Source organism: Tasmannia lanceolata, unplaced genomic scaffold (genome assembly GCF_043159265.1).
Source record: "Tasmannia lanceolata isolate RefF3 unplaced genomic scaffold, GAP_Taslan_0.1 ptg000008l, whole genome shotgun sequence".
In the NCBI taxonomy this organism is placed as follows: Eukaryota; Viridiplantae; Streptophyta; class Magnoliopsida; order Canellales; family Winteraceae; genus Tasmannia; species Tasmannia lanceolata.
The window spans coordinates 30,951,376-30,979,358 of NW_027518685.1; the positions used below are offsets into that span (position 1 = coordinate 30,951,376).

General features: G+C 37.7%; 1 protein-coding gene across 3 annotated transcripts; it reads right to left on the reverse strand.

Moving 5' to 3' along the window:
• Positions 1-2: 2 nt before the first annotated feature.
• On the reverse strand, positions 3-27,949 carry LOC143885171 (myosin-17-like). 3 transcript variants are annotated; one of them, XM_077389206.1, is made up of 39 exons: positions 27,812-27,949; positions 24,419-24,547; positions 20,160-20,303; positions 19,623-19,768; positions 19,377-19,533; positions 19,169-19,227; positions 18,605-18,764; positions 18,331-18,480; positions 17,856-17,992; positions 17,607-17,753; positions 17,222-17,323; positions 17,038-17,095; positions 16,847-16,948; positions 15,624-15,661; positions 15,304-15,430; positions 15,046-15,216; positions 12,876-13,007; positions 12,636-12,745; positions 12,427-12,487; positions 11,720-11,897; positions 10,855-11,060; positions 10,182-10,301; positions 9,975-10,073; positions 9,228-9,449; positions 6,530-6,669; positions 5,727-5,844; positions 5,584-5,634; positions 5,395-5,475; positions 5,102-5,272; positions 4,573-4,728; positions 4,247-4,453; positions 3,970-4,110; positions 3,578-3,648; positions 3,392-3,491; positions 3,258-3,314; positions 1,740-1,796; positions 1,556-1,636; positions 1,245-1,327; positions 3-826 (listed from the first exon to the last, which is right to left on the reverse strand). In XM_077389206.1, the coding sequence occupies exons 1-39, from the start codon at positions 27,812-27,814 to the stop codon at positions 703-705; spliced, it is 4,596 nt and encodes a 1,531-aa protein (XP_077245321.1). In that variant the 5' UTR covers positions 27,815-27,949; the 3' UTR covers positions 3-702. The 3 variants fall into 3 exon arrangements, with proteins under 3 accessions (XP_077245321.1, XP_077245322.1, XP_077245323.1); XM_077389207.1 differs by lacking the exons at positions 20,160-20,303; positions 24,419-24,547; positions 27,812-27,949 and having other exon boundaries at positions 19,377-19,540; positions 19,623-19,755; XM_077389208.1 differs by lacking the exons at positions 20,160-20,303; positions 24,419-24,547; positions 27,812-27,949 and having other exon boundaries at positions 19,345-19,540; positions 19,623-19,754.
• Positions 27,950-27,983: the final 34 nt, after the last annotated feature.

Below are 27,983 nucleotides of genomic sequence, written 5' to 3' on the forward strand. Positions count from 1 at the left end.
TATAACTGGTAATATAAGCTCCATTCATTTTAAATTTTAAGGCAGCAACAAAGACTACAAACACTATCATTTTGTCCAACAATGTTAACTACAGGGACTATTGGGACAAAACTCTAAACAAAATGAATTTATACACATTATCACATACAAATTGCTTCAAAATACCCAAAAAAAATATGGGATGGCCCCTCCATACATTGAATTACATACAAAGTGCTAGACAAACTGCAACAACAAGTGGGTGTCCGAACACCCACTAATGGACTTCACATTGTGCAAATCTATTTAAAAAAGGTGCACGGAAACAGACTCCGAGGGGCATCTGACTAACACATTACACGCACAGCCAGGGACAGAAAAAAATTAATCAATCCAAATATAGAATGGAGAAACAAAGAAAGTGTCTAGGTAGGGGTTTTTTTTTTTTTTTTTCTTCAAATGGTTCTAGGTAGGTTGAGCTCTAGACTGCTAATTTGGTGGAGAACTGAGTGATATAATACAAGTATGGATGGCAGGATCACATTGAGCACTGCTAATATGCGTTGACCTATGTCTGGCTAACCTGGGTCTTACAGACATTCAAGGAGAACGATATTATACGCACAGAGATGCGAAGTTGAATTGAAGAGGTTTGGAAAACTGTCTAGATAGCCAGATAGGCCCAGGAGAGCTTTGGATTATACCATGGATAATTTAGGAAGATCATTCAGCACGTTGTAACAAGAAAACAAACCCTGAATTTTCACGAATCAGAGGTGGAGGGTCAACGTCGGATATTTCTATCTGTTGCATTGATTTGGAGATGTCATCCACAGAAAAGGGTATGCTGCATTGGAAAAAGAACATGAGTTACGAGAGTTCATATGGAAGAGTAATGGAACAGAGAAAATTGGAATCCTTATTATAGACATGGTTTGAAATTTCGGCCAAAATACCAAAATTTCGGATTTCGGCTGGGACCGACACCGAAAGTACCTTAAATCTGTGTCAGTTCCGGATTTCGGCAGAAATTCTGAAATTCCAGCTAGAAGTTTTTTTTTTTTTTTTTTGGAATCTTAAATTCTAGCCGAAAATTGGGCCGAAATTACTAAATTTTCCGAAATTTCAACCTAAAATTTCAGATTTTTATGAATTTATTTTTTATCAAATTTCGGTATTTTGGTCGAAATTTCAATTTCAGCTGAGGCCGAAACCGAAAATTTAAACCTCGGTTATCGATCATGTGTGAATGTTACAAACATTACCTAGAATCGTCGTCCAACAAAAAGGAACTGCTGACAGCATTGTTCGAGTCCTCTGTCATCAGAACTCTCATATTTGAAATAACCTACCACAAAAAAAGTGGTCAATGTTCTACCCAGTGGAAACAACAGCTTTGGCAAATATAATTGCGCAAATGAAATTTGCCCATCCAATCATAAAACTCATGAAATGGGAGTTGGGAAGTGGGGAAACGCCAGGATAGATGAGAACAATTGGAGATTCATAAACAGATTAGAATCTCAATCTTTACAAAAAATGATCTAACAGTATCAATTAACTGATTTGAACTTACTTCTGAAGACACACTGTGTGTGCCATATTTGTCATCCCAGTACATTGTACTGATCCTGTATAATTGCTGTATGCTGAGCACCTGAAAGCATTGGCAAAAATTAAATTAAGTTCAATCTGGAAGAAATGGAAATCGTAACAACTTGTGAGATGGGAGTTGAAGTTATAAGGGAAGAACCACTCACCGGGCAAAGATCGTTTGTTATTTCATTTAATGTCTTTTTTGGCTTTTGATGAATGACCTGAATGTTGGAAAACAAGTGAGAATAAGCAACTCTCTCTCCCTCTTTTGATGAATGACCTGAATGTGCGTTGGACCAGACAAGTTATCTGGTCCATCGACCAGAAATAGGGTGGGCCCACATTGTTTTGGTGATCCAAACCATTCATCGGACGGGCCCTGACATAGATAGGGTGTGCCCAAAATTTCATCTCCATAGGATCATCCTAACCCTTCGATTTGTTGAGTTTTAAAATGGACAGATTTGAGGAGCTTTAAATCCGTCCATTTTAACCTCCATAAATTGAAGGGTTAGGATGATCCTATGTAGATATGTTTTGGGCACACCCTACCTATGTCAGGCCCCATCACATGAATGGTTTGCATCACCAAAACAATGTGGGCCCACTCTATTTCTGGACGACGAAACAGATAATTTATCTGGTCCGACGGACCAGAAACATTTTTCCCTATATATATATGAGGAAATGGTTTGTGTGCAGCTGCACAGATAGCTTATCTGTGCATGGCTGCCACAAACCATGGGGGCCCACATTTTTGGAGGGATCTAAAACACTCATTTGGAAGGCCCTTCCATGGATAGGGTGTGTACCAAAAATCAGCCTTATAGGATCATCCTAACCCTGCCATTTGTGGAGGGAAAAAATGGGCAGTGTCTGTCCATTTCCCCCCTCCAACTTTGATTGGGTTAGGATGATCCTATAGGGCTGATTTTTGGTACACAGCCTATCCATGGAAGGGCCTTCCAAAAGAATGCTTTGGATCCCTCCAAAAATGCCCCCCCCCACCCCCCATGGTTTGTGGCAGCCATGCACAGATAAGCTATCTGTGCAGCTGCACACAAACCATTTCCTATATATATATATATATATATATATATATATATATATATATATATATATATATATAAACCTTCACAAATCTGTCCAGTTTTTACCACCACAAATCGAAGTGTTGGTATGGTCCTATGGAGCTGATTTTTTGGGCACACTTAATCTATGTGAGGGCCCATCAAATGAATGCTTTGGATCACCCAAACAATGCGGCCCCCACTGTATTTTAAGCCTATAGATAAGTTATCTACTCTAGGGAGTACGAACTCTTCTCTCTCTCTCTCTCTCTCTCTCTCTCTCTCTCTCTCTCTCTCTCTCTCTCTCTCTCTATATATATATATATATATATATATATATATATATATATATATATATATATATATATATGGGGAAAATGTTCGTGAGCTAGAGCTCATATAAGCTTATATGAGCTAGACCTCACTAACATAGGGGGCCCAGATTGTTTGGATGATCCAAAGCATTCATTTCATAGAGCCTATGTGTGTGTGTACATACACATTTACAGAGAAAGATACATAAACACATGCATACACACACAATTTAAAGGAACTTTTTCTTTGAATATCAAAAATTTAAAGGAACTTGGAAACCAGAGAAATGGATTATACCAGGAATCCTACTGCCTGCCTGATATGTTTGAGTTCGTCCCAAGCTGAGCCGGCATACTGTATATAACCAAATTTCAATTTTAAGGAAACCCTTCTAAACATCAGAGGATGAAACCAACATAACTGATGCTCACCTCTTCAGTCGCTTCATAGCACCAGTGTTCTAACTCCGCCAGCCCTGCTTTTACATATTCCCCGTTGCTGAATGAGCAACATTCACGCCGCAAAAGAAGGCTGCAGAAATGAAAAGAAAGCCAATATTAAAACACTCAAATGGGTAAGAGAGTAAATACTATAAGCCAGAAAAAAGTATCCTTTACCTGTTGAATAGTTGCACATTGATAAAAGAGAATATCTGGGTGAACACCTTGCGTACTAAGAATGGGGGAACCTGTAAAGTCAGGTGTAAGAATGATGCTATACTAAGAAGGTTGCAAATTCTGGTCAATGCTGCCAGCATGGATTTAAATTTCAATTTTGCCCTTGGCCGAAACCGAAATTTCGGCCGAGATCTGGTAATAAAAAATTATTATTTTATTAATTCTCAAATTTCGACCTAAATTCCGATAATTTCGGCTGAAATTTCAGAATAATAAAAAATTTATAAAAAAATAAAATTTTCAGGAAATTTTGAGAAATTTCGGTTTCGGTCCCAACCGAAATCCGATTTCGGACGAAATTTAAAACCATGGCTACCAGTACTGTGACTCACATAGTTGGCTCTCAATGTTTTCAAATAATTGTTCAGGCTTTTCACAATGCTTTGCCAGTGAGCAATTAAAGCTTGTTGAGCCACAGCATTTGCTTGTGCTCGCGATCCTTTCACCAAACTTGCCCGGGATGTCCTAGGAGCCTGTCCAAGCACGCAATGATGGAATACCAGTAAACAAGTCAACACATGTTGAGAAATTTAAAAAAAAAATTATCACTGACCTAGTTCTAATTTTACATAAAAATAATGCATGTGGGAGTTTCGGCTTGGCAATTACCTGGATGCATAATCCAAGTAGTGGTGAGATCTCTTTCTTCAGATTGTCTCTTATCATACCATATATCTTCTCAAGAAAAGCCGTAAGTTGTTGTTTAAACAGCAAAGCAGGATATTTGGCTTCGACTTGCCGTAAGTTGTCTAGTCCACCAATCATGCGGCCATTTAGAAATGAAAGCCCAGCATTTTGAGGTGATGCTCGGATTCCCTAAAAGAGAATATGAAAGAAAAAAATAAACAAAAATATTCAAGCAAGTTACATATAAGGGACTGCCCTTGAAGCATCCTACATGACAACCATTTCTTGAAAGGACAAACAGTTGCAACCTGAGACATCCTCCCAAACAGAGAAGCCGATGATGGTCGCCGCCTTTGTGGAGTCAAGCTAGCAGCCCCACTCGCTTTCAATGTGCGTTGTAGGAGCAACAATAAAGTGGATGAATTGGATAGCCAGTAGGACAATAGATCGTTGTTATCCTGAGTCTTTTGAAAATAAAAAGACCAATTATCAGTGAAATATGGATATAGTACCAAGGTTTGAAATTTCGGTTTCGGTTTTGGTCTCAGCCGAAACCGATCAGTGGAAATTTCGGTGTGAATCTTAAAATTTCAGCCAATTTTTTTAAAATTTCAGTTTCAGTATAAATTCCGGTCCTGGCCGAAATCCGAAACCATGGTATAAGATTAGAAACATAATGTAGTGTCAGACCAATTTATTTATAGGCGTAATGGAAAGACTAGCGTGATTGCAATGCGAATTTCATGGTGTGAGGCAACAAGGATCAGGTCTACTAACCGTAGTTTTCTAATATAATGATTGCACGCAAAATCAAAGAATCCAAAAGTTCTGTGGTACCTCTATGGATGAGCCTATTGTCTGGATAATGCGATCAAAAACACTGGTTCTTTCAACTTCAAATGATCTCCAGTGAAGAAGGCACTTATAAATGACACAAGCAGCAATGGGTCTTCCTCCAGAGAATCCCAGGTCTTTTGAGATGCATTTAATCAGCAAGTCCTGGTTTTCCTGTACAAAAAGAGTAGACACCAAGAAATAAATCACAGATGAAAATGAACCATCCAATGTTTGAGACCCAAAATGGAATATCAGATGTTCATAGAGTATCTTGATGAGTACAATGGCTTTACCTGTTGCTTCTCATTAAGTGACTTCTGTGGCTTTTCCTCAGCTTCAAGCTCCTTCGGATTAGTTAGAGCCTGACTCAAATCCTGAGATATTATTTTCGATGATGAGGATTAAAGAACACCATATGTTAATTAGCCTCCTAATTTGGGATAACAAATGTAAATTTTGGATACCAAAGAGATTCCACTTACAGGTGCCATCTTTGTTTCACCATATAAAATATTCCCATTCTCAGGAGTCCTCTGTCAAGTAATAAAAAAACCCATTTATTACATATATCCTAGACATAAATGTGGGATATTCAACAAAATGTATACTATTATGTCGTAGGTACCTGAACGATGGTTGTTTTCTGCCGTGCAGAAAAAGTTTTACTGGTTGGTGAAATGGCAAGTGCCTGCTGGCGAAGTACCTGATTTTCTGACTCCAGGTTCGAAAGTTTCTCTTCAAGCCTGAATTTTAAAAAATAAAATAAATACAATCAACTAATAATAGGTCAGAAAAGTGAAGAGGAAAGGCATTATTGAAGTAGCTGTGGTAGGGAAATGATATCCATACTCCTATGTTTTGATAATGGTACTCCTCAATTTATTAAACACATTTATATTTGCTGCTGATAGCTTTTTAGGGATTGTAATAGATGTTAACAATTAATTACAAAGTGTGACCTAAAAAGAGGAACTCCATTATTAAAACAAGGGATGCAGATATTATTTTCCAATACATTCTATCATTACACTACATAATGTATATATATTATCTGATAAAATTGAGGCGTAAACTTGAACCCAGGTCTGATTTGTCTGCAGGATGAGCCAAATCAACTCTGGAAAATCATAATTTTGACTTATGAAGAACTAAAAAGTTGAAAAAACCATCATGAAAAAGAAATTCACAGACTAATCAGCCACGGGGTAGCATAATCACGCTGGATTTAAATCAAGTTGCAGGATTTGTAGCTAAGTAGACTGTCTGGGCTGACTCAGACATATGCACTGGGGCTGTTTTATAACTTGAGTGAAGGGGTTAGTCGAGTCAACTCAGTTAAGGTTCCCAGCCAAACCACATAGTTATAATAAATCAATCATTGGAAATATGAGATATAAGAAGTCCACATGTTCCAATTCTATGCCGAACCTTTGCACAGAATCTTGAAGCTGATCAACTTTTCCCTCTGCATCTTCAAGCTTTTTCACAACTTCCCCATTTTTACCTTGAGCTACACCATAAGCTTGCTTTGCCTCATCTGTCACCTTCCTTTCTGATAGTAGCAATGCCTGTAGAAGTTATAAAAGTTCACTAAGTCAGATCCGAGATATGTTTGGAATTCTAGTGTTTAGAAAGATTAAAAACTGATTAAGTTCATAAATCAACAACTTAATCCTGCTGAATAATTGGCTATAGAACTAATAAAATTTCCAACCATACCAGATTAGCAACTTCTAATAATATTGTATTTTCATGTCAACACTGAACCTGCATTCAATGATAACCTCTCTCTCTCTCTCTCTCTCTCTCTCTCTCTCTCTCTCTCTCTCTCTCTCTCTCTCTTTCTCTCTCTATGTGTGTGTGAGAATAGTGTTCCTGTGCAGCTGCTCAGATAGCTTATCTGAGCAGCTGCTTCAAAAACTCATGTGGCCCACATTTTTGGGGTGATCCAAAGCATTCATTTGAAAGGCCCTTCCATAGATAGGGCGTGTACCAAAAATCAGCCCGATAGGATCATCCTAACCCAATCAAAGGTGGAGGGGAAAATGGACAGACATTGTTTCTGTTTCTGACCATTTTTCCCTCCACAAATGGCAGGGTTAGGATGATCCTAAAGGGCTCATTTTTGGTACACACCCTATTCATGGAAGGGCCTTCCAAATAAATGCTTTGGATCACCCCAAAAATGTGGGGCCACATGAGTTTTTGAAGCAGCTGCTTAGATATGCTATCTGAGCTTATCTAAGCAGCTGCGCAGGAACACCTCTCTCTCTCTCTGTATGTATATATACATATATATATATATATATATATATATATATATATATATATGAGAAAAGGGTTTATGCGCTCCAATGGAGCTGATTTTTGGTGGACACCCTACCCATGAAAGGGCCCATCAAATGAATGCTTTGGATCCCACCCAAAATGTGGCCCCTCCCTGTTTCTGTGCTCGAGTGCAGATAAGCTTATCTGCGCAAAAACCATTTCCTCTCTCTCTCTCTCTCTCTCTCTCTCTCTATATATATATATATATATATATATATATATATATGTGGAGATGATTTTTTCACACCCCCCCCCCCAAATAGGATAATGTGCCCCCTTTTAACGGAATTGTGGGCAGACTTTAACGCTTTTTGACGTCAAATCACGTTAAAATGGGGGCGCATAATCCTACTGGGGGGAGGGGGGTGAACCTCTCTCTCTCTCTCTCTCTCTCTCTCTCTCTCTCTCTCTCCTTATAATCTATCTATCTATCTATCTTTTATTATATATACTAAGCATGTTTCTTTCCATTCCCATTCGCCTTTTTTCCAAGAAAAAAAATTTAGAAAAGTTTTTCCCCTAAAAAATGGTTTTCGCCTCTATCAATTTGAGTTTGGCACCTTTACAAACTTGAACTTCCATCATTAATTTGAGTGTTGTCGCCTTACTTTCTTGTGTTAACTTGAATACATCCACTTTCTTTTCTCCAAAATCTCTCCCTCTATTCCATTTTCTCTCTAAAATATCTCCCTCTTTACCTACAATATCTCCCATCTCACCTTTAAAATTCAAATGACAAAAAATTCAGCACTTTTTTGGGTTAACTTGGATCCCACTTCTTTTTCTCCCTAAAATCTCTCCCTCTATTCCATTCTCTCTCTAAAATCTCTCCCCCTCTCCCGAAAATCGCTCCCATCTCTCCCTAAACCACATTTATTAGTTTAGTTTTTCTAAAACTGCAAGGATTCTTTAATTCAGTGTTTTTATGGGGTAGGGCCCACCATCTCCACCTATGTTTGGGCCCATATTTTTAACCCCCATAGTTGGGGGCCACTATCTCCACCCAAAGCTATGAATAGGATGGGCCACCATTTTACACCTCAAGATTTGATGGGAGTGAGGCCCACCATTTTACACCTCAGGATTTGATGGGCTGGGCCTACCATCTCTACCCAAACTAATGAATGAGGTGGGCTACTATTCTACACATGTTTTCATGAGGTGGGGCCCACCATTTTACACCTGTGAATACCATGGGCCAAAAATGCTAGTGTGTGAACGCGCGTGCGTCTATACATCCATGAAGTTCATCCAAAAATATATATACGTCCATGAAGCTCGTCCAAAGAAACTTAATATGATGGAGGCCTCGTGCCAGGGAACTCCAAACTTGGCACCTCTCCTACATAAGATTTCTAAAAAATATTGCAGACTTGATCCTAGGAACAAGAACCTAGCCCATATAAAATACGTCAATAGTTTGAAATGGTACTCCATAAATAATTTGTTTCTTAGCTTTTATATGGTTGACTTGATCAGATGCATCACCAAGTCTCAAGTGGTATCAGATTTGGATCACCCCTTAAGTCCAAGTTGAGTGTAAGTTTTTAAACCTTGTCGTGTACATGTATGTTTGGGTATTTATTCTGTAGTTCACCATTTCTTTTTCTTTTTCTTAATGGCAGAACCTGGTCATGGAAGAGCGCTACAATAATTGCATACAATAGACTAAGATTAACAAGCTAGGGGTTGGGCCTGTAACTCAATGGTTGAGGCTTTGTGTCTCAACCGTGAGGTCGCAAGTTCGATCCCAGCTTACCTACCAAAAAAAAAGATCAACAAGAGTTTGTGGATCTACCTTGAAGTTTTCGATCTCAGAAGTTAATGAATCAATTTTTTCTGTATCTTGGATCAAAACAGGTGTTTCCTTGATGATAGGAGGTGCTTCTTCAATAGCTTTTCGAGCTGCCTCTCGTTCCTTGATAAGCGTTGAGTTTGCCTCCTCTACTTGTTGTTGCAATGCATGTAAAACATCGTGCAGTTTAGCGATCTCTTGGGATTTTGTCTCCTCCAAATCAGTCTGCACATTCAAAGCCAACTATAATTACAAGAGATGTAAATCAGGTTACTATGATGTCTTGTGTTTAGACTTAAAGCAAAACTAAGATCTATAACTGAGTAAAGAAGGATGAAAATAATAGTCCCCAACAAAAATATGGTACTTTTCCGATTGCAACCCTACTCGAGAACATAGGTTTGAATTTCGGCCTAAATCCGAAATTACGGCCGAAATAACCCGTAACCGAAAGTACATTGAATCAGATTTTTACAGGATTTCCCGGAAATTTCACCGAAATTCCTAAATTTCATTTTTCACCCTTATTTACAAAATTTCTACCGAAATGTTAAAGTTTTCCACTGAGATTACAAAAATTTCCACTGAAATTACTGAAATTTTATACATTCCGGTGGAAATTTTAAAAAACACAAAATTTTTGCCTTACTTTTACATGATTTCGGCCGAAATTTCCACCGAAACTGAAATATTTCGGTTTCGTGGTGGCCGAAACCAGCATATAAAACCTTGATTGAGAAAAGCCATTACCCTTAATCGTTTCTCCAACTGCAGACGCCATGTAAGTTCCTCCACGCGCTTTTCAAGCTTGTCTTTTGCTTCTTTGAGGGCCCCTGTTTCTCTTGCAGCCTGAATACATTTACATAAATAGGCATCATTCACCCAAGTTTGTCACATGAAGTATTACATATATAATAACCCAGAGAAAAGCCACACCACAGAATCAGCTTATAATACCATTTTGAGATTTCTGAGCTCTCTCCTTGCAACTCTTTGTCTCCAAGCACATTGATAAACAATTGTCGCTTTTTGCAGACTCTTATAATATGAATAAGCTCTGTAACAACGCCATTGAGCCTGCATGCCACAAACAAATATGATATCTGAAGAAACAACTCAATGTACAAACTTTTAAAGCCACTAATAAGAAATAAGTTTGAGATGTCAAACTTTGGAATGTTGATTCTGACTTAAAGCATATCAGAAGCATTAACACATTCTTGTTTAACTTTATAGAGGAAGCTGGAAGCTCTTTCATATTCTGTAATATTATAGAATTGCAACAGAGCAGATGTAGTATAGGCCATGTCTGGCTGTCAGGAATTTTTTTTCATGATAAATTGGTGTCTCCAAGTAGTGAGAAAGGAGTACGGCAGTGGGACAAGGAGTGAGATTTGAGAGGGCACGATTGAGATAAGCCCGAGAAGTGGCTAAAAACAAGGAAAAAGTCTATCCGATTTTGAGTAGTCTTTTGTTTCCTGATTTTTTGCCACTTCTCATCACTTGGGAGACACAAGTTTCCTGATTTTTAGCCACTTCACCCTCGTCTCCACTTGGAGACATCGATTTATCATGGAAAAAAATTCATGGTAGCCAAATGTGGGCATGGAGATTTTATTTTCAAATCTACCTGGATAATGATTGCAGCTTTGGTTTGCTTTCTGAATCTAAATACATTTCGAGCAGTCATTGTCCTTAACCCTGTCTGTAACACAACTGCAGATGACCGCAATGTCGAGTAGGATTTCCTCGCAAAATATCGACGCATATTCTTCTGGATTTTCACTGCTGCTGCTTCTCGTCGGAGACGCTCATACAATTTGCAAGCCATTTTTCCTACAATTAAAATAACAGAGATAGGTACTATCTGAAGTAGCTATGATTGGCTAGCGGGAGCATTTTATAAAGTACATGTTAAGGTAATTCAGGTGCAAGCTCAGTCAAATGAATAAAATATTCAGGAGTCAGGACTAGAAACTCCTGATATTTAATCAGAAACCAAACAACAAGTCTTGGATTTTGAAAACCTTAACCCACTTGATCATTGACTCACCGAACGTTTTCATACATTCAACCGAGTTTCTGAAAAGTAGAAAGAAGAAGTTTATTGGCAGTTTCCAACTGATTTTAAAAATGTATCCTCCTTATTTATACATTACTTCCACTTATGTTTTCTTTTCCACTGTTCATCCTAACCCTAATAAACCGCATCAATGGATCTTTACTCTCCCGATCATTTATCTATTATTTTTTACCCTTCATTTACACTATCGTGTTTTGCGATTTTTTCCTTTTAACTATTTTCTTATGACTTCATCAACTCAACCAAGTCAAGCTTAAGAACCAAATTGACCATTATTGGAGTTGATTAATTCTTTAAAAATTGATTAGGTAAGTCATAGGACTTGTGACCACACGATACCTCAAGTAACATAAACCAATCACATGCTTAAGGAAATCAAGAAGAACTATTCTTTAAAGTGAAAGTGGTGTACCTCTGCAACGAGATTGCAAATGAATTGCAGCCTTGCGTAATGAGATGAACTCCTTGCGAGCTATATATGTACGAATTTGTCTCTGAATAGTTCTGGCCGCACGTCCCAACACCTCAGCTCTTCGTGCATCAAGCTCAGCCATCTGGCCAGCTCTCAAGAAGACCTTTGTCTTGCCTATCTGTCAAGATCAACCATGTACTATTACGTAAAGAGAGAGAGAGAGAGAGAGAGAGAGAGAGAGAGAGAGAGATTATTTTCTTGGGGCAAAAGCTGAAGCAAGAATATAAATAAAATTTAATTAGAAGAAAGGGGCATTAAGTTTCCCTGAAAAATACAAAGATAAAATTATAATATTTCCTATAGGCATGCTGCATGGGGTGATGCAGCCGCATCTCTTGGTGTGGAGATTCTAATTCCAAAAATAAAGGAGAAAAGGATTTTTAGGAAACCTTCCCATTTAAAAGACTATGTTTCCTAATTTCTTTGTTTTTTAGCAACGAAGATAAGGATGTTTAGAATACCCATTTTAGTAGGTTAAAGGTGAGGAAATTCTATTTGGTTTTGGATTTTGTAATTTCTTCTTCTTCCGCTCCACTATGGGATTATCCGGAAGCGGACGCCATCAGAAACCAGTCAACCAGTGGAAATATCCAACTAAAATAATGGCATCACCAGGCAAATAAGTATTTGGGAAATACTGAAATTACCTGATAACCTTTCAAGCCCTTTTTATCCAGAATCTTTAGACATGCAATCTTGTCATCAAGGCTGCACAAGAAGACAAGGAATCCACATGAAGCAGTATCGATATCTATTTCAAAAAAGACTTTCAACTCAATATTCACAAGGATGCAATTTATCATTTAAAATACTCTAACGAAGACAAACATATCAAACATGAAAAATGAGGACTTACTTTCCTTCTAAAACTTCTGGAGCAAGAACACCAAAACGGTGAAGAAATTCATAAAATGTCCGTCTAGTAGGGTATCCAGCACAGCTTATCCTAATTGCCTCAAGGACACCCTACCAGTATAAAAGGGTAGTGGAAAAACTTAGTTACTAGAATAACACCAGAATTCGAACAGTTCCATATAAAAGTCAGTATACAATAGTGAAGCAGATGATGCATCATTGTTTTCTACAGTATACTTACACCACAACGTAATTGTTGGATGATGTTGAAGTTCTCAAAAATGGCAGGTTTGAGAACATTATTTGGCTTCACACATCTTATGTAATGAGGCTCTGTCGAGTTTAATGTCTCCATCAGAGATTGGAGTTGTAGCTGCAATTTTATAATTTCGCATGCATCAAAATATTAGAACAAGCAGTGTGAACATAAATTGAGAGCTGGGCAATTAAGCAGTGTGAATTTTATCAAATTATGAAAAAGCTACGAGACGAGAGAAAAAGAAAGAAGATAAAACAAGACCATTGCACTCACAATTGAGCCTGCACCAATAAGAAGAAAGACCCACAAGCAAAGCCTAAAACTACCTAAGAACAAAGAAGGGAAAAACCAGAGATTGAGGAACTAAATCTCTTTTTCCTACTTTCTGTTCATCCTACATCCCATTAGAGATTGATGAACTATAACTCTTTCTCCTACACTCTCCTTTCGTCTTCTTCCTCTTACCTCTTTTCCACTCGACCTGTGTATGCAAGTATATTGGCTATGAAATAGGGTGGCAATATCAACCCTAGAGTTCCAAAAGAAAACATCAAAATGGTGAATATTATCCCGGTAGGCAAAACAAAACTCCAACTAAAAAAGAATACACAATTTAGGACACAAGTTAATTGAAATGTGATAAGCAGTCAACGAGGAGAGAATTAGGTTAGGACTTTAGGAGGCTCTATGTTAGTAGGTTCAGCCTGCAAAGAGGATTGCCACACTCGAGGGCCTATGGCTTTTACAGCTCAAACACCACATTAAAATGGATATAAGTACAAGAAATATGAATTCAATCTTTTTATTGGCAGTCTCATTTAGAAATAGAAGAGGAAGAGTATAACAAATACAAGATTATATAAGAACCAAGCCATCAACACCTAATATAAATACCACATGCGAAACACAGAAGGTAAGCAGCTCTGAAGTCTGAACTCCTTAACCAAAATAAAATTTTAACTTCTACCTAACCTCGGGACCTCCAAAGCAGCCAAAGTGTGGGACATTCAAACTCCACCAAGGGTATGTTTGTTTGGTTGGATGGCGATTCTAAAAAGAATCCAGACCATTGACTACCTTTGAGAGAGGAACATGATGATTATTGATCATAGTGCCCTTTGCTTAGAAGCAGGGGAATTAGTGGACCATTTACTAGTGCACTGCAAGTTGGCATCAAAGGTATGGAGTAAAGTATTGTGAAGATTTGATGTTACTTGGGTGCTCCCGGCAACCGTCCTGGAGCTCTTTGAAAGTTGGGTTATGGCACCATGGAAGTGGAGAGGGAAGACCCTTTAGCATGTCACTTTTCTAGCCACCGTTTGGGTAATTTGGAAGAAGCGCAATGCTAGGGTCTTTAAAGGCTATTCAAAGGGAGCCAAATTCATATTTAATAAGGTGATTGCTTTAACCATATCCTGGGTGAAAACTTTAGAATCTTTTAGATTTACCTCGGCTCATGACTTGTGGCATGGTTGGAGAGAGATGTGCAAAGCCTCAAGTAATGCCCCTAAAATGATCCAAGCATGGACCCCTCCTCCCAAAGGGGTTCTCAAATTAAACTTCGATGGCTCGAGTTTGGGGAATCTGGGACCCTCAGGTATTGGAGGGCTTCTAAGGAATGAAGAAGGTGTTGTGATTTAGGCATTTAGTGGTCCAATTGGAGTGGCAAACTCTAATGAGGCAGAAGTTTGAGCTTTACATTATGGTATTAAATTGTTTTAAGTTCAAGCCATGAATAGAGTGGTGATTGAAGGGGACTCTCTCAACGTAATTAGGTGGCTCAAGAGCGCTCATCACGTTCCGTGGAGATTTGCTGAACTATTCGACGAAATCCAAGACATAATTGGTTCCTTCTCGATATCCTACAATCACATAAGGCGTTCAGCTAATGGAGAGGCTGACAAATTAGCTAGAGAGGGCGTACATAGGGCGGGGGTGGAGCTTTTCGACTTCCTTCCCCTTAGCTGATTTTTTCTCTTTTGATGTATGTTGAGATTATATGATCCTTTTCTTCTTGTATCGTAAGGGACCTTCTTGGTCTCTTCTTGATTTCAATGAATTCTCTCTTATCATTCAAAAAAAAAACTTCTAACTACTGCAATAGCATCACGACATCCATTTTTTCAGAAACAAAAAAAAGGACCAAAATTACCTTAAAGCGTGACCCAATGGAAGAAAATTTAGAAGACTTTGATGACTCCTCCGGGAGTGGAGGAAATAAACCCGCCACAAAAGAGCATTTAGAAGCATTCAATAAATCTTGATGTTCTGCCACCACATAATCTTTGTTCTTGTCAAGAAATTGATCAGCTTGATATTCTACCTGCAGAATATGAATAAATTATCCGAATAGTTGCAAAGAGAAAGGTATCGGCACAAACGGAAGACAAAAATGAGGCAGACATTTTACCTCCCCGGCATAATGAGAAATTGTAAAATCAGTACGTGAAAGCTTTGGTTTAATAAAACGCTTGTTATTTTTAAACGTCTGATACAATTTCTGGGCAAATGTTTCATGTGTGGACCTAGGAAACATGCTGCATGGTCAAAAAATCATCAGTATAAATATTGATAAGAAAGTGCAAAGAATTCTTTTTATCCCCAACAAACAGCAGATTGTGTATATGAAAGAACAAAGAGTAAATAGAAAATGCACAATCAAGGTCATTTGAAAGATACAGTAATTTAAACAAGGACAAAACCAGAAGAAATGTAACATTACTAGCATACCAGGCTTCATCTAGAAGTGCAATAATTCCACCAGGTTTCTGCAAAAAAAAAAAAAAAAAAGGATCTGTCAATTGTCCTGGTGGATGCATAAAAAAGTGACAGAAATATGCAATTCCAACATAAATCATAAAGACGATGTGAATCTGATGCTTGCATAAATCCAACTAACAGCCCCTTTACACATACAAGAGAAGGACAACCTATCAGCTAAGCTATCTAGAATTCTAGATACAGAATTGTGTGCCAGGGTAAAAAACCAATGTTAGACAGATCTTCTGCTATATTATCATGTCTACATATTCATATGTGTATTTCAGGATTTGGTTATGAAGAAGACAAGTAGATTTGGTCGTGAAGCTACAGACACTTCTTCTTCTTTTTTTGTGATATTTATCTTCAATTTATTTATAGCAATATCATCTCAATAAAAAAAATTTTGAAAATTAAAAAATATCATCTCAATAATAATACAATTATATAATTTAATACGATTTTTTTTTCGTTTTTTGTGATAACCTCAATATTATCACAATAATACATGAGCAATAAATTCCCGAGAACAATATCTTTCATTATGTTGTGTTCCACGATGGCAATGTCTACGTTTATGAGGTTACTATAATCTTGAATAGGTTTAGAATTAATTATCTTGCACTTGTTAAAATTCCCAAAATGACAACCCAACTTGATTGCTTTTAGCGATTCAAGCAACAATCAATAGCTTGGGCATCAAGGCAGATCAACTCCGACATAAGCTTTAGAACAACACTTTATGCTTGGTGTTCGTTGATTTGGGAGGGAATAAAACGATCCAAGTCATTGCTATAGATTCCTTCTATGAATTAGGTAAGAAAATCTCCTATTGGTGTGTGACTCAGCAAAATTACTTACAGACATCTAAACTTATATGTTTTAGAAGTGCAAGCTCCTAGAATTTTCTTCCTAGCATTTCTTTTAGACCGGATAAAATTTATCTGGCAATATTTAGTCAATTACACAACTCTAGAAACTGCCCACAATCAACATCTTTCTGAGATATATGGCTCATTTTAGAAAAAAGATATCGTCTATGAAGTGCATTCTTAACAGAACCAGTCAATAAGCAACCAAATTAGGCAACTGATTTTCCTGAATGAATACAAAATGTCAAGAGTTACAATGCATCAAGCAACAGATAGAATATTCTACGATTCAAAATCAAAAAAGAAAAAACAGATAGAAACCTTCTCAATCAGATCAAGCACATCTTGGTTATCAACAAATTCTATGTAGCTCCAATTGATTTCCTCTCTTGTATATTCTTCCTGTTCCATTTTGAAGACATGCTGCCAGTACAATCACAAGAAGTTAAAGCCAAGAAAACGAAACAATTGAATCCCTAAAATAGTGGTGAAACTTCACAGAGTGAGCTAACCTGGTTAAAATGTTGTTGCAGCTTCTCATTTGTAAAATTAATACAGAACTGTTCAAAACTGTTTTCCATAAAAGTATGAAAGTAGAACCAATGAATATCAAGATTAACCAATGAATATCAAGATTAACCAATAAATGTTTTGCAACAATGATGTTAAAATTGCTTTCTTCATTTAATGACTTACCTATTGCATTTGAAACTTTCAAAACCATAAATATCAAGAACACCGATCAACGACTTTGAGTTTGGATCCTGCCCAATTGAAACATTAATTTTATCCACCAGCCTGTAGAAATATAGTAAAAAGTTATTATTTTGCTACATCACCATATATATGACAAAGACTTTGCAACTGAATATAAGAAATCCAAGAAACAATTCCGTGTCATATAACCTCTTACCAATCCAAAAAAAAAAATGGGAGATGATTTTTTCAACCCCCTCCCCCTTCCCTTTTACGTAATTTGACATCAAAAAGCGTTAAAGTCTGCCACAATTCACTTTAAAAGGGGGGCGCATGATCCTACGGGTGGCGTGGGGGGGGGATCATCTCCCAAAAAAACTCTTACCAATCAAATAGGCGGGAGTATACTGTTTTTGCTAAACCATCCCTGCTAACCAATGCAGAACCAGGATCGAGAGTTCTGGTTATAACTTCTTCAGGCGTTACCATTACACGTTTAATCAGTGCATCTTCCAAACTTTGGGCATCACACCTATCAAAGACATTTAACCAAAAAATCTTAATGGTTTTGAACAACCACAGATTGAAAGATAGTATGGCATATGCCAATAGTGGACGAGAAAGGGGAACATACATAAGAAGCTCAGATGTCATTCTAAGGTGGAACTTAGACTTCTCATCCTTAATGACAGAGGAGTCTATCTCCTTTCCCTTGGCAAAATCAATATTACCAATATGAAGAATTGCAGCAACAACCCTAAAAATTGCCTCCTGAAAGGAGTAATTACCATTACAAAGCTAGTTGAGGAAACAAATTCAAGAAACAGTTTTAGACAATGGTGTACCCAACATCGTCGCAGAGTTAACAGCAAGGTTTCAAATTTAAAATTTCGGATTTGGACATAGCCAAAACCGAAATTTCGGCCGAAATTCAGTAAAAAAACAAATTTCATTATTGTGCCAAAATTTCAATAATTTCAGCCGTAATCTTGAAAAAAAAAAAAGTAAGTTTCAGAAAGAAATTACATTTTCCCAAAATTTCAGCCGAAATTCCGAAATTTTGGATTTTTTCCGAAATTTAAAACCATGGTTTAACAGGGAAGGCTGACCTGTTCCTGCTCACTGATTCCAACTATATCCATAGCCCTCCGGGTTGCAAGATATTCATGAGCATCATTTACTCCATCCAGTTCATAGCAACTAGATTGGTTAAGGTAATGGAAGGATTTAGGATTCCCCAACTTATACTTCTCAATATCCTGCAAAGTTAAGATGATAATTTCCAATAAATCAATGGCTATTTAATTATGAGCATTAGCAACATTAAACTAGATAATTATCAAGCAAAAATGCAGCGAATGTGGCAATGCAGAGCATAACTACCTCAGGTGGTGCTGCACAAAGAAGGTAAAAGCAATGATAGTTTCTCTCAGGATCTGAAACTTGGCAAACGCGAGATCTTTCAAGCAGGTAAGTTCTAATAGCTGCTCCAGATATCCTTCCATTCTTGTCAAATTGGATCTCAACAAATTTACCAAAACGACTTCATTGTAATGTCATGAAGAACATAAAATGGCAGTCAGTAAGATCTTTGGATAAAATGAACTTATAACAATGCATAATGGACTAATAATTATATCATAATAATGCTTCAGACAAATACATATCTAAGTTGCACTTTCAATCATGGTTTTAAATTTCGGCCGAAATAACGAAATTTCGGATTTCAGTTGGGACCGACACCGAAAGTACATAAATCCGAAATTACGGAAAAATGTAATTTTTTAAATTTTGTTCTGAAATTTACTTCTTTTTTTTACCAAATTTAAATTTCCGCAGAAATTACCGAAATTTTCAACCTTTCTTTCAATTGCAATACAAAGAAGAATTTTCTAGGGATAAAATTCATCTAAAGAAAAACCCCAAATATAGCAAATACTAACTCACCTTGAGTTGTTGTTTCTAACAGTTTTAGCATTGCCAAATGCTTCAAGAACTGGATTCGACTGTAATTTAAAACAAGAACCAAGCGGCATGTATTAAGTCAACAGTACAAGTACTTCTTCTCATTTTCACGAAAAAACATTAGGAACGGCAAATTAGGTTTTCAGAAGAAAGTTTACAATTTCCAAGACAAGCAGTTCATTCATCTTACTTCCAGAACTTGTTGTTCAACTGTCCTTCCTTCTATTCCAGATCGTCCACCCAAGTATGCGAGATATCTCATGAGCATCTTTGTTGTTTCAGTTTTACCAGCACCACTTTCTCCACTAACGAGAATGGAGTTGCTCTTCCCTTCATTTATCATTGCCCTATTTCCTTATGACAGATCACATATTAATACAACAATACTCCAATAACTGTGGTTTATGAACAAAGGACCAGAAAAATCGTAAATCACCTGTATGCCACATCAGCAACAGCAAAAACATGAGGACTTAGCTCTCCAAAAGTTGCTCCTTTGTATTGCTCCATCATGTGTGTATCATACAGATGAGGCAGCCTTTGAAACGGATTTATTGCAATCAAAATATTGCCAGTGTATGTCTGATAATGTAAGAGACTAGTGTCAGAAAATTTCACGAAGATCTGCAACACACACACACACACACACACACACACACACACACGCGCGCGCGCGCGCAAAAAACTGTTTCTGGTCCATCGACCAGAAATGCAGTGGGACCTATGTTGTTTGAGTGATCCAAGCCATTCATTTGATGGGCCCTATCCTAGATTGGCTGTGCCCAAAAAATAATCTCCATAGGATCATCCTAACCCTAGATTTGTGGAGGTTTAAAATGGATGGTTTTAAACTTTGTCCATTTTAGAAGGCATTCTATGGGTTAAGCAAGGTCCTATACTAATAAGGGCGTTTAGGGGGTTTGAAAAAATGGAAGTTTTAAGCCTTCCATGAAGATGAAATCCTATATCTTACATAGATCTCGTTTAATTCGTATCTAGTGGCCAAATTTTGCAAAACTCCAGGTTCGTGCAAATATGAAAGCTTTGTCATGTCATCTACGCCTCCAGGTGGCGCTTCGGTATCCTTTGGGAACACCTTCGATAAATTTGCAACAACCTGTACACAAGCATCCAGGCAAATCACAAATCACACTACTATGAAAATATGTCCAGAGCATTTTGGAATTCTGCAAAACAAATTCGTGTTTCGAAAAAATGAATTAAACAAACATAGAAATTGACAAATGGAAATAAAACATGAACCTGGGAAAATTTTGAGAAGATTTCGTCTGTCAGGCCAGTTTTATACTATTTCACTCCATCTTGAACAAATGCTGAAGACAAAGTGTGAAGCATGTGGCACTATTGTGATTAAAATAATAATATTATGCTTAGTAGGAGCAGCCATTCATCACTCGTTGGAACTGGAATATGGATGGATCTATAATCCTAGAGTGGATGGATTAGTTGGTTTATATCACCAAGCAAATGTCGATGTCATAAAAGTACATTGTTTCTCATTTAAAAAGGTTGAGTCCATGCAACTTCTAGGTTGTTCACTGATGCCAAGCCAGTTTTATACTATTTCACTCCATCTTGAACAAATGCTTAAGACAAAGTGTGAAACATGTGGCACTATTGTGATTAAAATAATAATATTATGCTTAGTAGGAGCAACCATTCATTACTCGTTGGAAACTGGAATATGGATGGATCTATAACCCCAGAGTGGATGGATTAGTTGGTTTATATCACCAAGCAAATGTTGATGTCATAAAAGTACATTGTTTCTTGTTTAAAAAGGTTGAGTCCATGCAACTTCTAGGTTGTTCATAGGCAACCAATCGTAAAGGGAATTCTATAGAAGGGCATTCTTGTCAAGTATAGTAATTATATGATGCATTATTCTGGTCTTACATAGGAACCCTAAAGCACGAAGCCTAAATGGTGCCATCTCTCTCACCCTCAATAACAACAACAACCAGAGTTTCAAAATGTGGATGTGGGTCAAAACGTGGTTGAAGAAAATCCTAGTCGACTCGGCGTGACGCGGATGAGTACTCAGTTGACAGAGTCATAACTCGAGAGAGTCAAATGAGTTTTTATTGAATCTGTAGGGCAAAACATGGAAAGCAGTGGCAAAACGCGGAAACCGGTGGCAAAACACGGAACGCAGCCAAGGGAAAAAGGAAGTCGACTCGGGGGAGTCCACGATGACGTGGAGGAGTTTTAAAATTATGACAACAACATCATCATCAACAACAATAATATATTACAACTGACGCGCTAAGGCGCAAGAAATCTCTCAAACAAGGATTCCCCAGTTGAGGCGCCCTAAGCCACTAGAATTCTAGAAATGCATACAACACAATTGACCATAGGAGAGAGTTAGCATCTTCTTCATATACATCATCTCCGACCTTTTCTCTTTGTTTTTTCGAACAAATAAGGCAGACACCTCAAAACCAGCTTCTCATACCAAATAACAACTCTATAAAAGAAGTGCCAAAATTAGCAAAGATATACGCCCTACCATTCCCTTCCCAATGAATATGATAGTAGGAGCCTGAAGCTCGTAGCTTACAACTGCTCACTCAACTTCAACAACATAAATGTGACATGGTTGATGAATATTATCGATCCTTCAAGTTTAGTTGCAAACCCTAGTTGACATCAATCAAAAGTTGCTAACCATGATAATGATATCTTCACGCCTAGGATGGGAGAGTGAAGTCTTAGTAGTCTTCTCGTAAAGCCACCTCTGGCTCCTAGGGGTGGCAGCGGGGCGGGGGCGGATGTTGCATTCCCCGTCCCTGCACCGCGGGAAAAATCTAATCCCCATCCCCGCCTCACGCACTACAGGGAAATGTGTTTAATGGATTTTTTATTAGAAAATTCTACAAAAAATACATTTGAGAATGATATTAGGTAAAATTTAGGAATCGTAAATGGAATTTGTGCTATGATAAGGACGGCTACCCAAATTAAAAGCGAAAAATCCAAATTTAATAAAGAAAAATTCAATTTTGTGTGAGGACTACAAGGCGGGGCCAAAGAATCCCCCTCCCCGCCCCTTCCCCGCTTCGGGGAATTCTTTCATTCCCCGTCCTCATCCCCTCTTAGATCGGGGAATACCCGCGCCCGCCCCGTTTGGGGCGGGGCAGATCCCCTTTTTCACGGGTTTAATTGCTAGCCCTACTGGCTCCGATTCCTATTGTTCTCCTCGGTTACTCAGTTATGAAGCTTCAAAAACACAAGGACCACAAAAATGGGCACGGAGGAAACTTCTACTATAACCAAAGATGAGATTGTCAGCACAAAAATCAGTATAATTTGCATTACAGGTCAAGATTCATCATGTGGCAGTTAGTGTGGAACTTTGGTAGTGCTAATCAAAGCCTTCTTGCTAATGTCCCTCCTCATTATCCCTCAGCATTTGACACTTCTATGAGCTCTTGTTGAATTTTTTTATAGCCATAGACATCACCAACTGCTTCAACCAAGCATACCAGGCTGAAGCTATTCCTACTGCCTTCACTGTTATGTCAATTCTCTACCATTTGATTTGAATTGGTACCCGGCATGAGCCCATATCAAACATTACAGTGATGCGGGTATTCTTCGGTCTTCATCCATATCATGGCTTTGGTCGCATTTTTATTGGTGATGTTCCACTCTACCTATATCATCTTTTGGGGCCATCTATCTTATTCTCTTCATAATATTCTTTATATATGCTACATAAAAAAGAATTGGGATTTGCTAGTGTCCATTGCATAAGGCATTTCACAGATGGGCTGTTGCATGTAAGAGCAGCCACCTCGTGAATGAAGACAAAATCTGTTGAAAACTGAGCCTGTGTGGCTGCTCTCATATGATGATATAACCACACCTTTCATAAAAACATGGATCTTCTCTTATTGTTATGTCTTTGCCATCCTTGTCATCACAGATTGTTTCTGCATATCTCTGGCATAGACACCGTGATCCACTTAGTCAAAAGATTGTTAGGTTATTGTAAAGGGAAATGATATTTCCAATTTTCCACCCATCTTTTTAGCCTTTCAACCCCCGTTCATTTGAAATTTCTTGCTCACAACTGGCTAGTTGCCGCAGTCGGTATTCATTTTCGAAGGAAAACAAAATCTCTTTTTCTCTAACTCAGATCTCTGTCCTTTCGGCGACATCTATGGATTTTGAAATCTAAACCTGGTGGGAGAACTGATCTGATCTTTTTCCCTAGACAAAGTGGAAAACCGGTTGAAGCTAGTTTGGAAAGGAGAGCAACTTCTCATACCATTATCTTGGCATTCATCTGAGTCATGTTCTCCTTTGGCTTTGTTCCCTTGCTTCCCTTAGTTCCTCTTCCTTTTTTGACAGAAATTTTTCCATCATCTCCTGTTGTGTTTTACAATCATTCTTGGATGACCCTTAGGAATTCCCGCATCTTTTCCTTCCAAAATTGCATGATTATTGGGGATGAAGATCTTTGACTCCTGGGTTAGTCTTTTGGGGTTGTAACTGCTACGAGTATGTTGTTGGCTTATCCTATGGATATACTTATTGGTCAGTAGTACAGTCGATCCTTCTACATTGTTAATCTTGTGGGTTCTTGCAATTTTGGAAGTGGATTCTTTCTCTAGCTGCAAAGCTCCAAAGACATCAATTGGGCAAATGAGAATAAGAGAATTGTGGACAAATGTGTAGAATAGCCTCGTTTTGTAAAAGAATTTACCTTGAAAAATGCTTGAACTTCTTAGACGACTGCAGCAATTAGCGCTGAGCTGCAGCATTTCCGCATCCTAGGTGTTTCGTTTACATGATATTTCCCAAAGTACATAAACAAAATCACACAAAATATTATGCAAAAAGGCGAATTTTCCTATACTCTACTGAAAAGAACCAGCATTTAATTTGTGGCTCCATCTTTGATGATAGGCAATGGAGATGGTGCTGCCGCATAGGAATGGAGATAGCCCAATAAAACTCATAGCATTCGAAAAAACTTTTATAACTCGCGCTGATACGTAGGATCAGTAATATGATAAAGCAAAACGATAACAACAAAATGGATATGGATATGAAAAGTGTTTATCCAAAATAATAAAAAGCAAGTTTATACTCCCCATAAGGATCATTTGGCTCCCAAAGTAGTTGTTTCATAAACACTACATTGGTGTATTCATGAATAGAGTGAGGTAGAGAATAAGAGCATAAAGTCCATGTGCGCACCGTTTTCCCATTAGAAAGATGTACGTGGACCTCGTGACCATTGATCCGGAAAACCTCTCCGTCAACCCAAGCCAATACTTTATCTTCAACCCATACATGAGAGCCTACTACAATGTTGATAGGAGCCGCCTACAATAGCAAGTAAAAGGCAGGGGTCACAAATATAACAAAGGAAAGCAACTAAACTTTTTTGGTTGTTTTCATTTAATAGATAAAAATATTTTCTGAACAAAACCAACACGATAAGAAAGGCCCCAAGACACAGATGAAAACAAGGTACACATCCGCAAAAAGACCCGATAGACACTATCAATACAAGATAAACAAAATTTGGCAAATCTATTAGCCTTAGTGTTTCACACAAGTGAACTTACAAAATAGCAGTAAACAGTTGAAGATGGTCCACAATGTGAGTGTGTGTGTATTGTTGGTGCGCTTAAGTTGTTATAACGCCTCCCATTGGTTCCTGTATGTGGGACCCAAACATTTAAACGAATGGGAGGCGTTATAACAACTTAAGCTCACCAAAAAAATGGTGCGCTCAACACTTTTCTGTATATATATATATATATATATATATATATATATATATCACACAACAAGCATCCCAACTTGAATACAACTTTGAACATTCACTACTAGAAAACTGTGGAATGCACAGCGAATAACTACTTGAAAGCATATTTACCGAAGTACATAAGAGAATTTACAAACAGTCTACAGATAAAATACTTACAAGTTTTCAATAGGGTAGCCCTTTTGGAGTAGTAGACTGGCAGGCTATACAAGTATACAGTCCGAGGGCTTTAACGCTTTCAAATTTTTGTTTACTTGTCAGTTGTGGACACATCTAGAGCGAAACTAGAAGCCTAACTTTCAAAACCTAATGTAGATATGTGACCTAACAACCTTAGAAACAAACTTGTCTTACAACGCATATTTCTCTTACAACTTCCTTCCATTCTTTCTTTTATATGTATTGTTTCTTGTACTTTGACCACCTTGGTCCTTTTTAGCTTTTAATAAAATGTCCATTACCATTAAAAAAAGGGGTCCGAGTGGGCTAGTTAATGGTTTTAAATTTCCACTGAAACCGAAACGAAATGACTGAAAATTTTTCGTTTCCATCCCCACCGAAACCAAAACACAGCGAAACTAAATATTGCGTGCATTAGTAGGATATTATATCAGTGTGTACATAGTTATATTTAAATGAATTGCATGTGAAATGTGATGTATTTATTATGTATAAATATCTATATTAATTACATGTGAATGTGGTATTATTGAATTATCAGACATGCATGACAGTGCCTGTCACTAGGTGTTTAATGTTGTTAACTAGGTGTTCGATGTTTTTTTTTTTTTTTGAATGGTAAAAGATTTCTTTAAAAGAACCGAGGGTCAAAAAATACACAGAGAGACGCAAATCGAAATGATACAAGTTATTTACAAAAAAGCAAGGCTGAAAGACAAGTCATGGATGGAGAAAGTCATATTGCTCAAAAGATTCAAAATGAACCTCACTCCTGGCTAACTTGCCCACCGCATCATTTGCCGATCTCCTAATGTGGCAAAAGGATATACTAGAGGAACCCATAATGTCTTTTATCTCATTAACAAAGTCCGCAAAGCGCCATGGGAAAATATGAGAGCCGGTGAGCCAATGAATAACATTGAGGGAATTGCCTTCCACCACCACCTGATTTAGGTCTTCCCTAACTAATAATTTGATAGCTTGATGAATCACCCGAACTTCCACCTCACTAGAGTCGGCAACTCCAATAGAGCCCACGATTCTGCGAAAGCCCACTTCACCACTCCTTCCTCATCCCTAAGTACTCCCCCAAAACCGGACAGTCCCGGGTTACGAAGACTAGAGCCATCAAAATTAAGTTTAATAAATCCCCTCTCCGGACACTCCCAAACTTAAACTAACACAAGGGGTTCAATGCTGTTAAACGATTATAGATGTATGTCTTTCGTATGTCTTTCTTAAGTGATAGTTTATAAATGTCAAGTGTCGTCTTAAAATTCTATCATTTGCATATATTTCCATATGTTTTCGTGATTTTACAGGATTTCTGCTGCAATTTCCAACTGAAACCAAAACGTTTTTGTTTTTGTGGCGACCAAAACTGAAACCGAAATTTAAAACCTTGGTTACAAATTGTTTCCCTAACAACTTTTACTGCTCACTACTCACACCCACAAGTCCACCACTCACTCAGAATTGCAAACTCAGCATCTTCTCCTTCTCCTCCTTGAGTAATCCCTCAAACTACCGGTCAAAAAAACAAAATCAATGGCTGTCATGCACCTACAAGTCAAGAAAAGGCTCTAACACCACATAAAGTTATCCACGGGATATGTAACCACAATCACAAGCACCTAAACAAAGAAAGGGTAACAAACGACAAAGAGATGATGGGACCACAATCCCAAGCACATAAACAAAGAAAGGGGAACAAACACAAAGAGATGATGGGACCTCTTATCTCACTGCCTCTGGTCATGATAGAATTCAAATGTGCATAGCACCCAACTTAAATTTTAGCAACAAAAACTAAGATCGTGAATGTCAGACTACTAAAATCCCTAACACAAAAACACACTCATACTCGTGAAACAAACAATTACCCCAAAATCTTAAACTGTTAGAGTTGGTGTTATTTAATCATTTATACTTAAACATTCCCCCTCACTTTTGGGTAGGCCGTATCCGTGGCACATGTGGCCCCTCTTTTGGATTGGCCATTCAGGTGAATTTTTAATATCAAAAAATTGTTGGGTTTTGAAACCAGGACCTGCCGTGAGGAAATGGCTCTGATACAATGTGAAACAACCCATTACTCCAAAAGCTTATCCTGTTAGAGTTAATGTTATTAATCATTTATACTTCAACAATCGTAACAATTACAAAATAGTGATTAAAAGATGGTAATAAATCCCGCCGCGGCTCACCCCATAAAACAATCCAGCAAGTAATTAACCTAAGTAAAGGGTCAGAGAAGCATGAAATAATTAAAAAACCAAAAAAAAAAAAAATTATTAAGAACAAGTAAATTCCAGTTTCCAACCCACATAAGCATTTTGAATCCAACCATCATAAATTACACACAACATGTACTTAAAGAAAATTCAATTTAAGCTGAAATGTAAATAATGAGATTTTTTTACCAGATTTTTGAGATTTAATCAATTGGGTATGATAGAATTTATGAAATTTTACATTTGGAAGGTAAGATTTTGACCCAGGCCAGAATGGACCTAAAACTGTCTAAATTGACTCAAAAAGTTTATTAGCAATCTGATAAAAGCAACAACAAGTTTCATCGAGTAGAGTAATCTAAAAGACACAAAAAAAAAAACTTGGAGAAGAGAATTACATACCATTTATTAAAGAAAATGAGACCGATCTCTCGATTTCTGCATGGATCGGGTAGAATTTCGATTGAAGAAGAAGAAGAAAGGGGTTCTGTGGAATTTCCCCTTTCCTTCTTTCTCTTTTCGTGGTCTCCACGATTGTCCTCTCTCCCTGTGTCTCTAAATATAAAAGGACAGG

Excerpts from the sequence above, each read along its gene's own strand:
- LOC143885171 (XM_077389206.1), bottom strand. Across the intron at positions 16,949-17,037 it reads TGCAACAACATTTTAACCAG|CATGTCTTCAAAATGGAACA; the intron begins GTTAGCTCACTC and ends TTGTACTGGCAG. Across the intron at positions 3,649-3,969 it reads AAACATTGAGAGCCAACTAT|GTTCCCCCATTCTTAGTACG; the intron begins GTGAGTCACAGT and ends CTGACTTTACAG.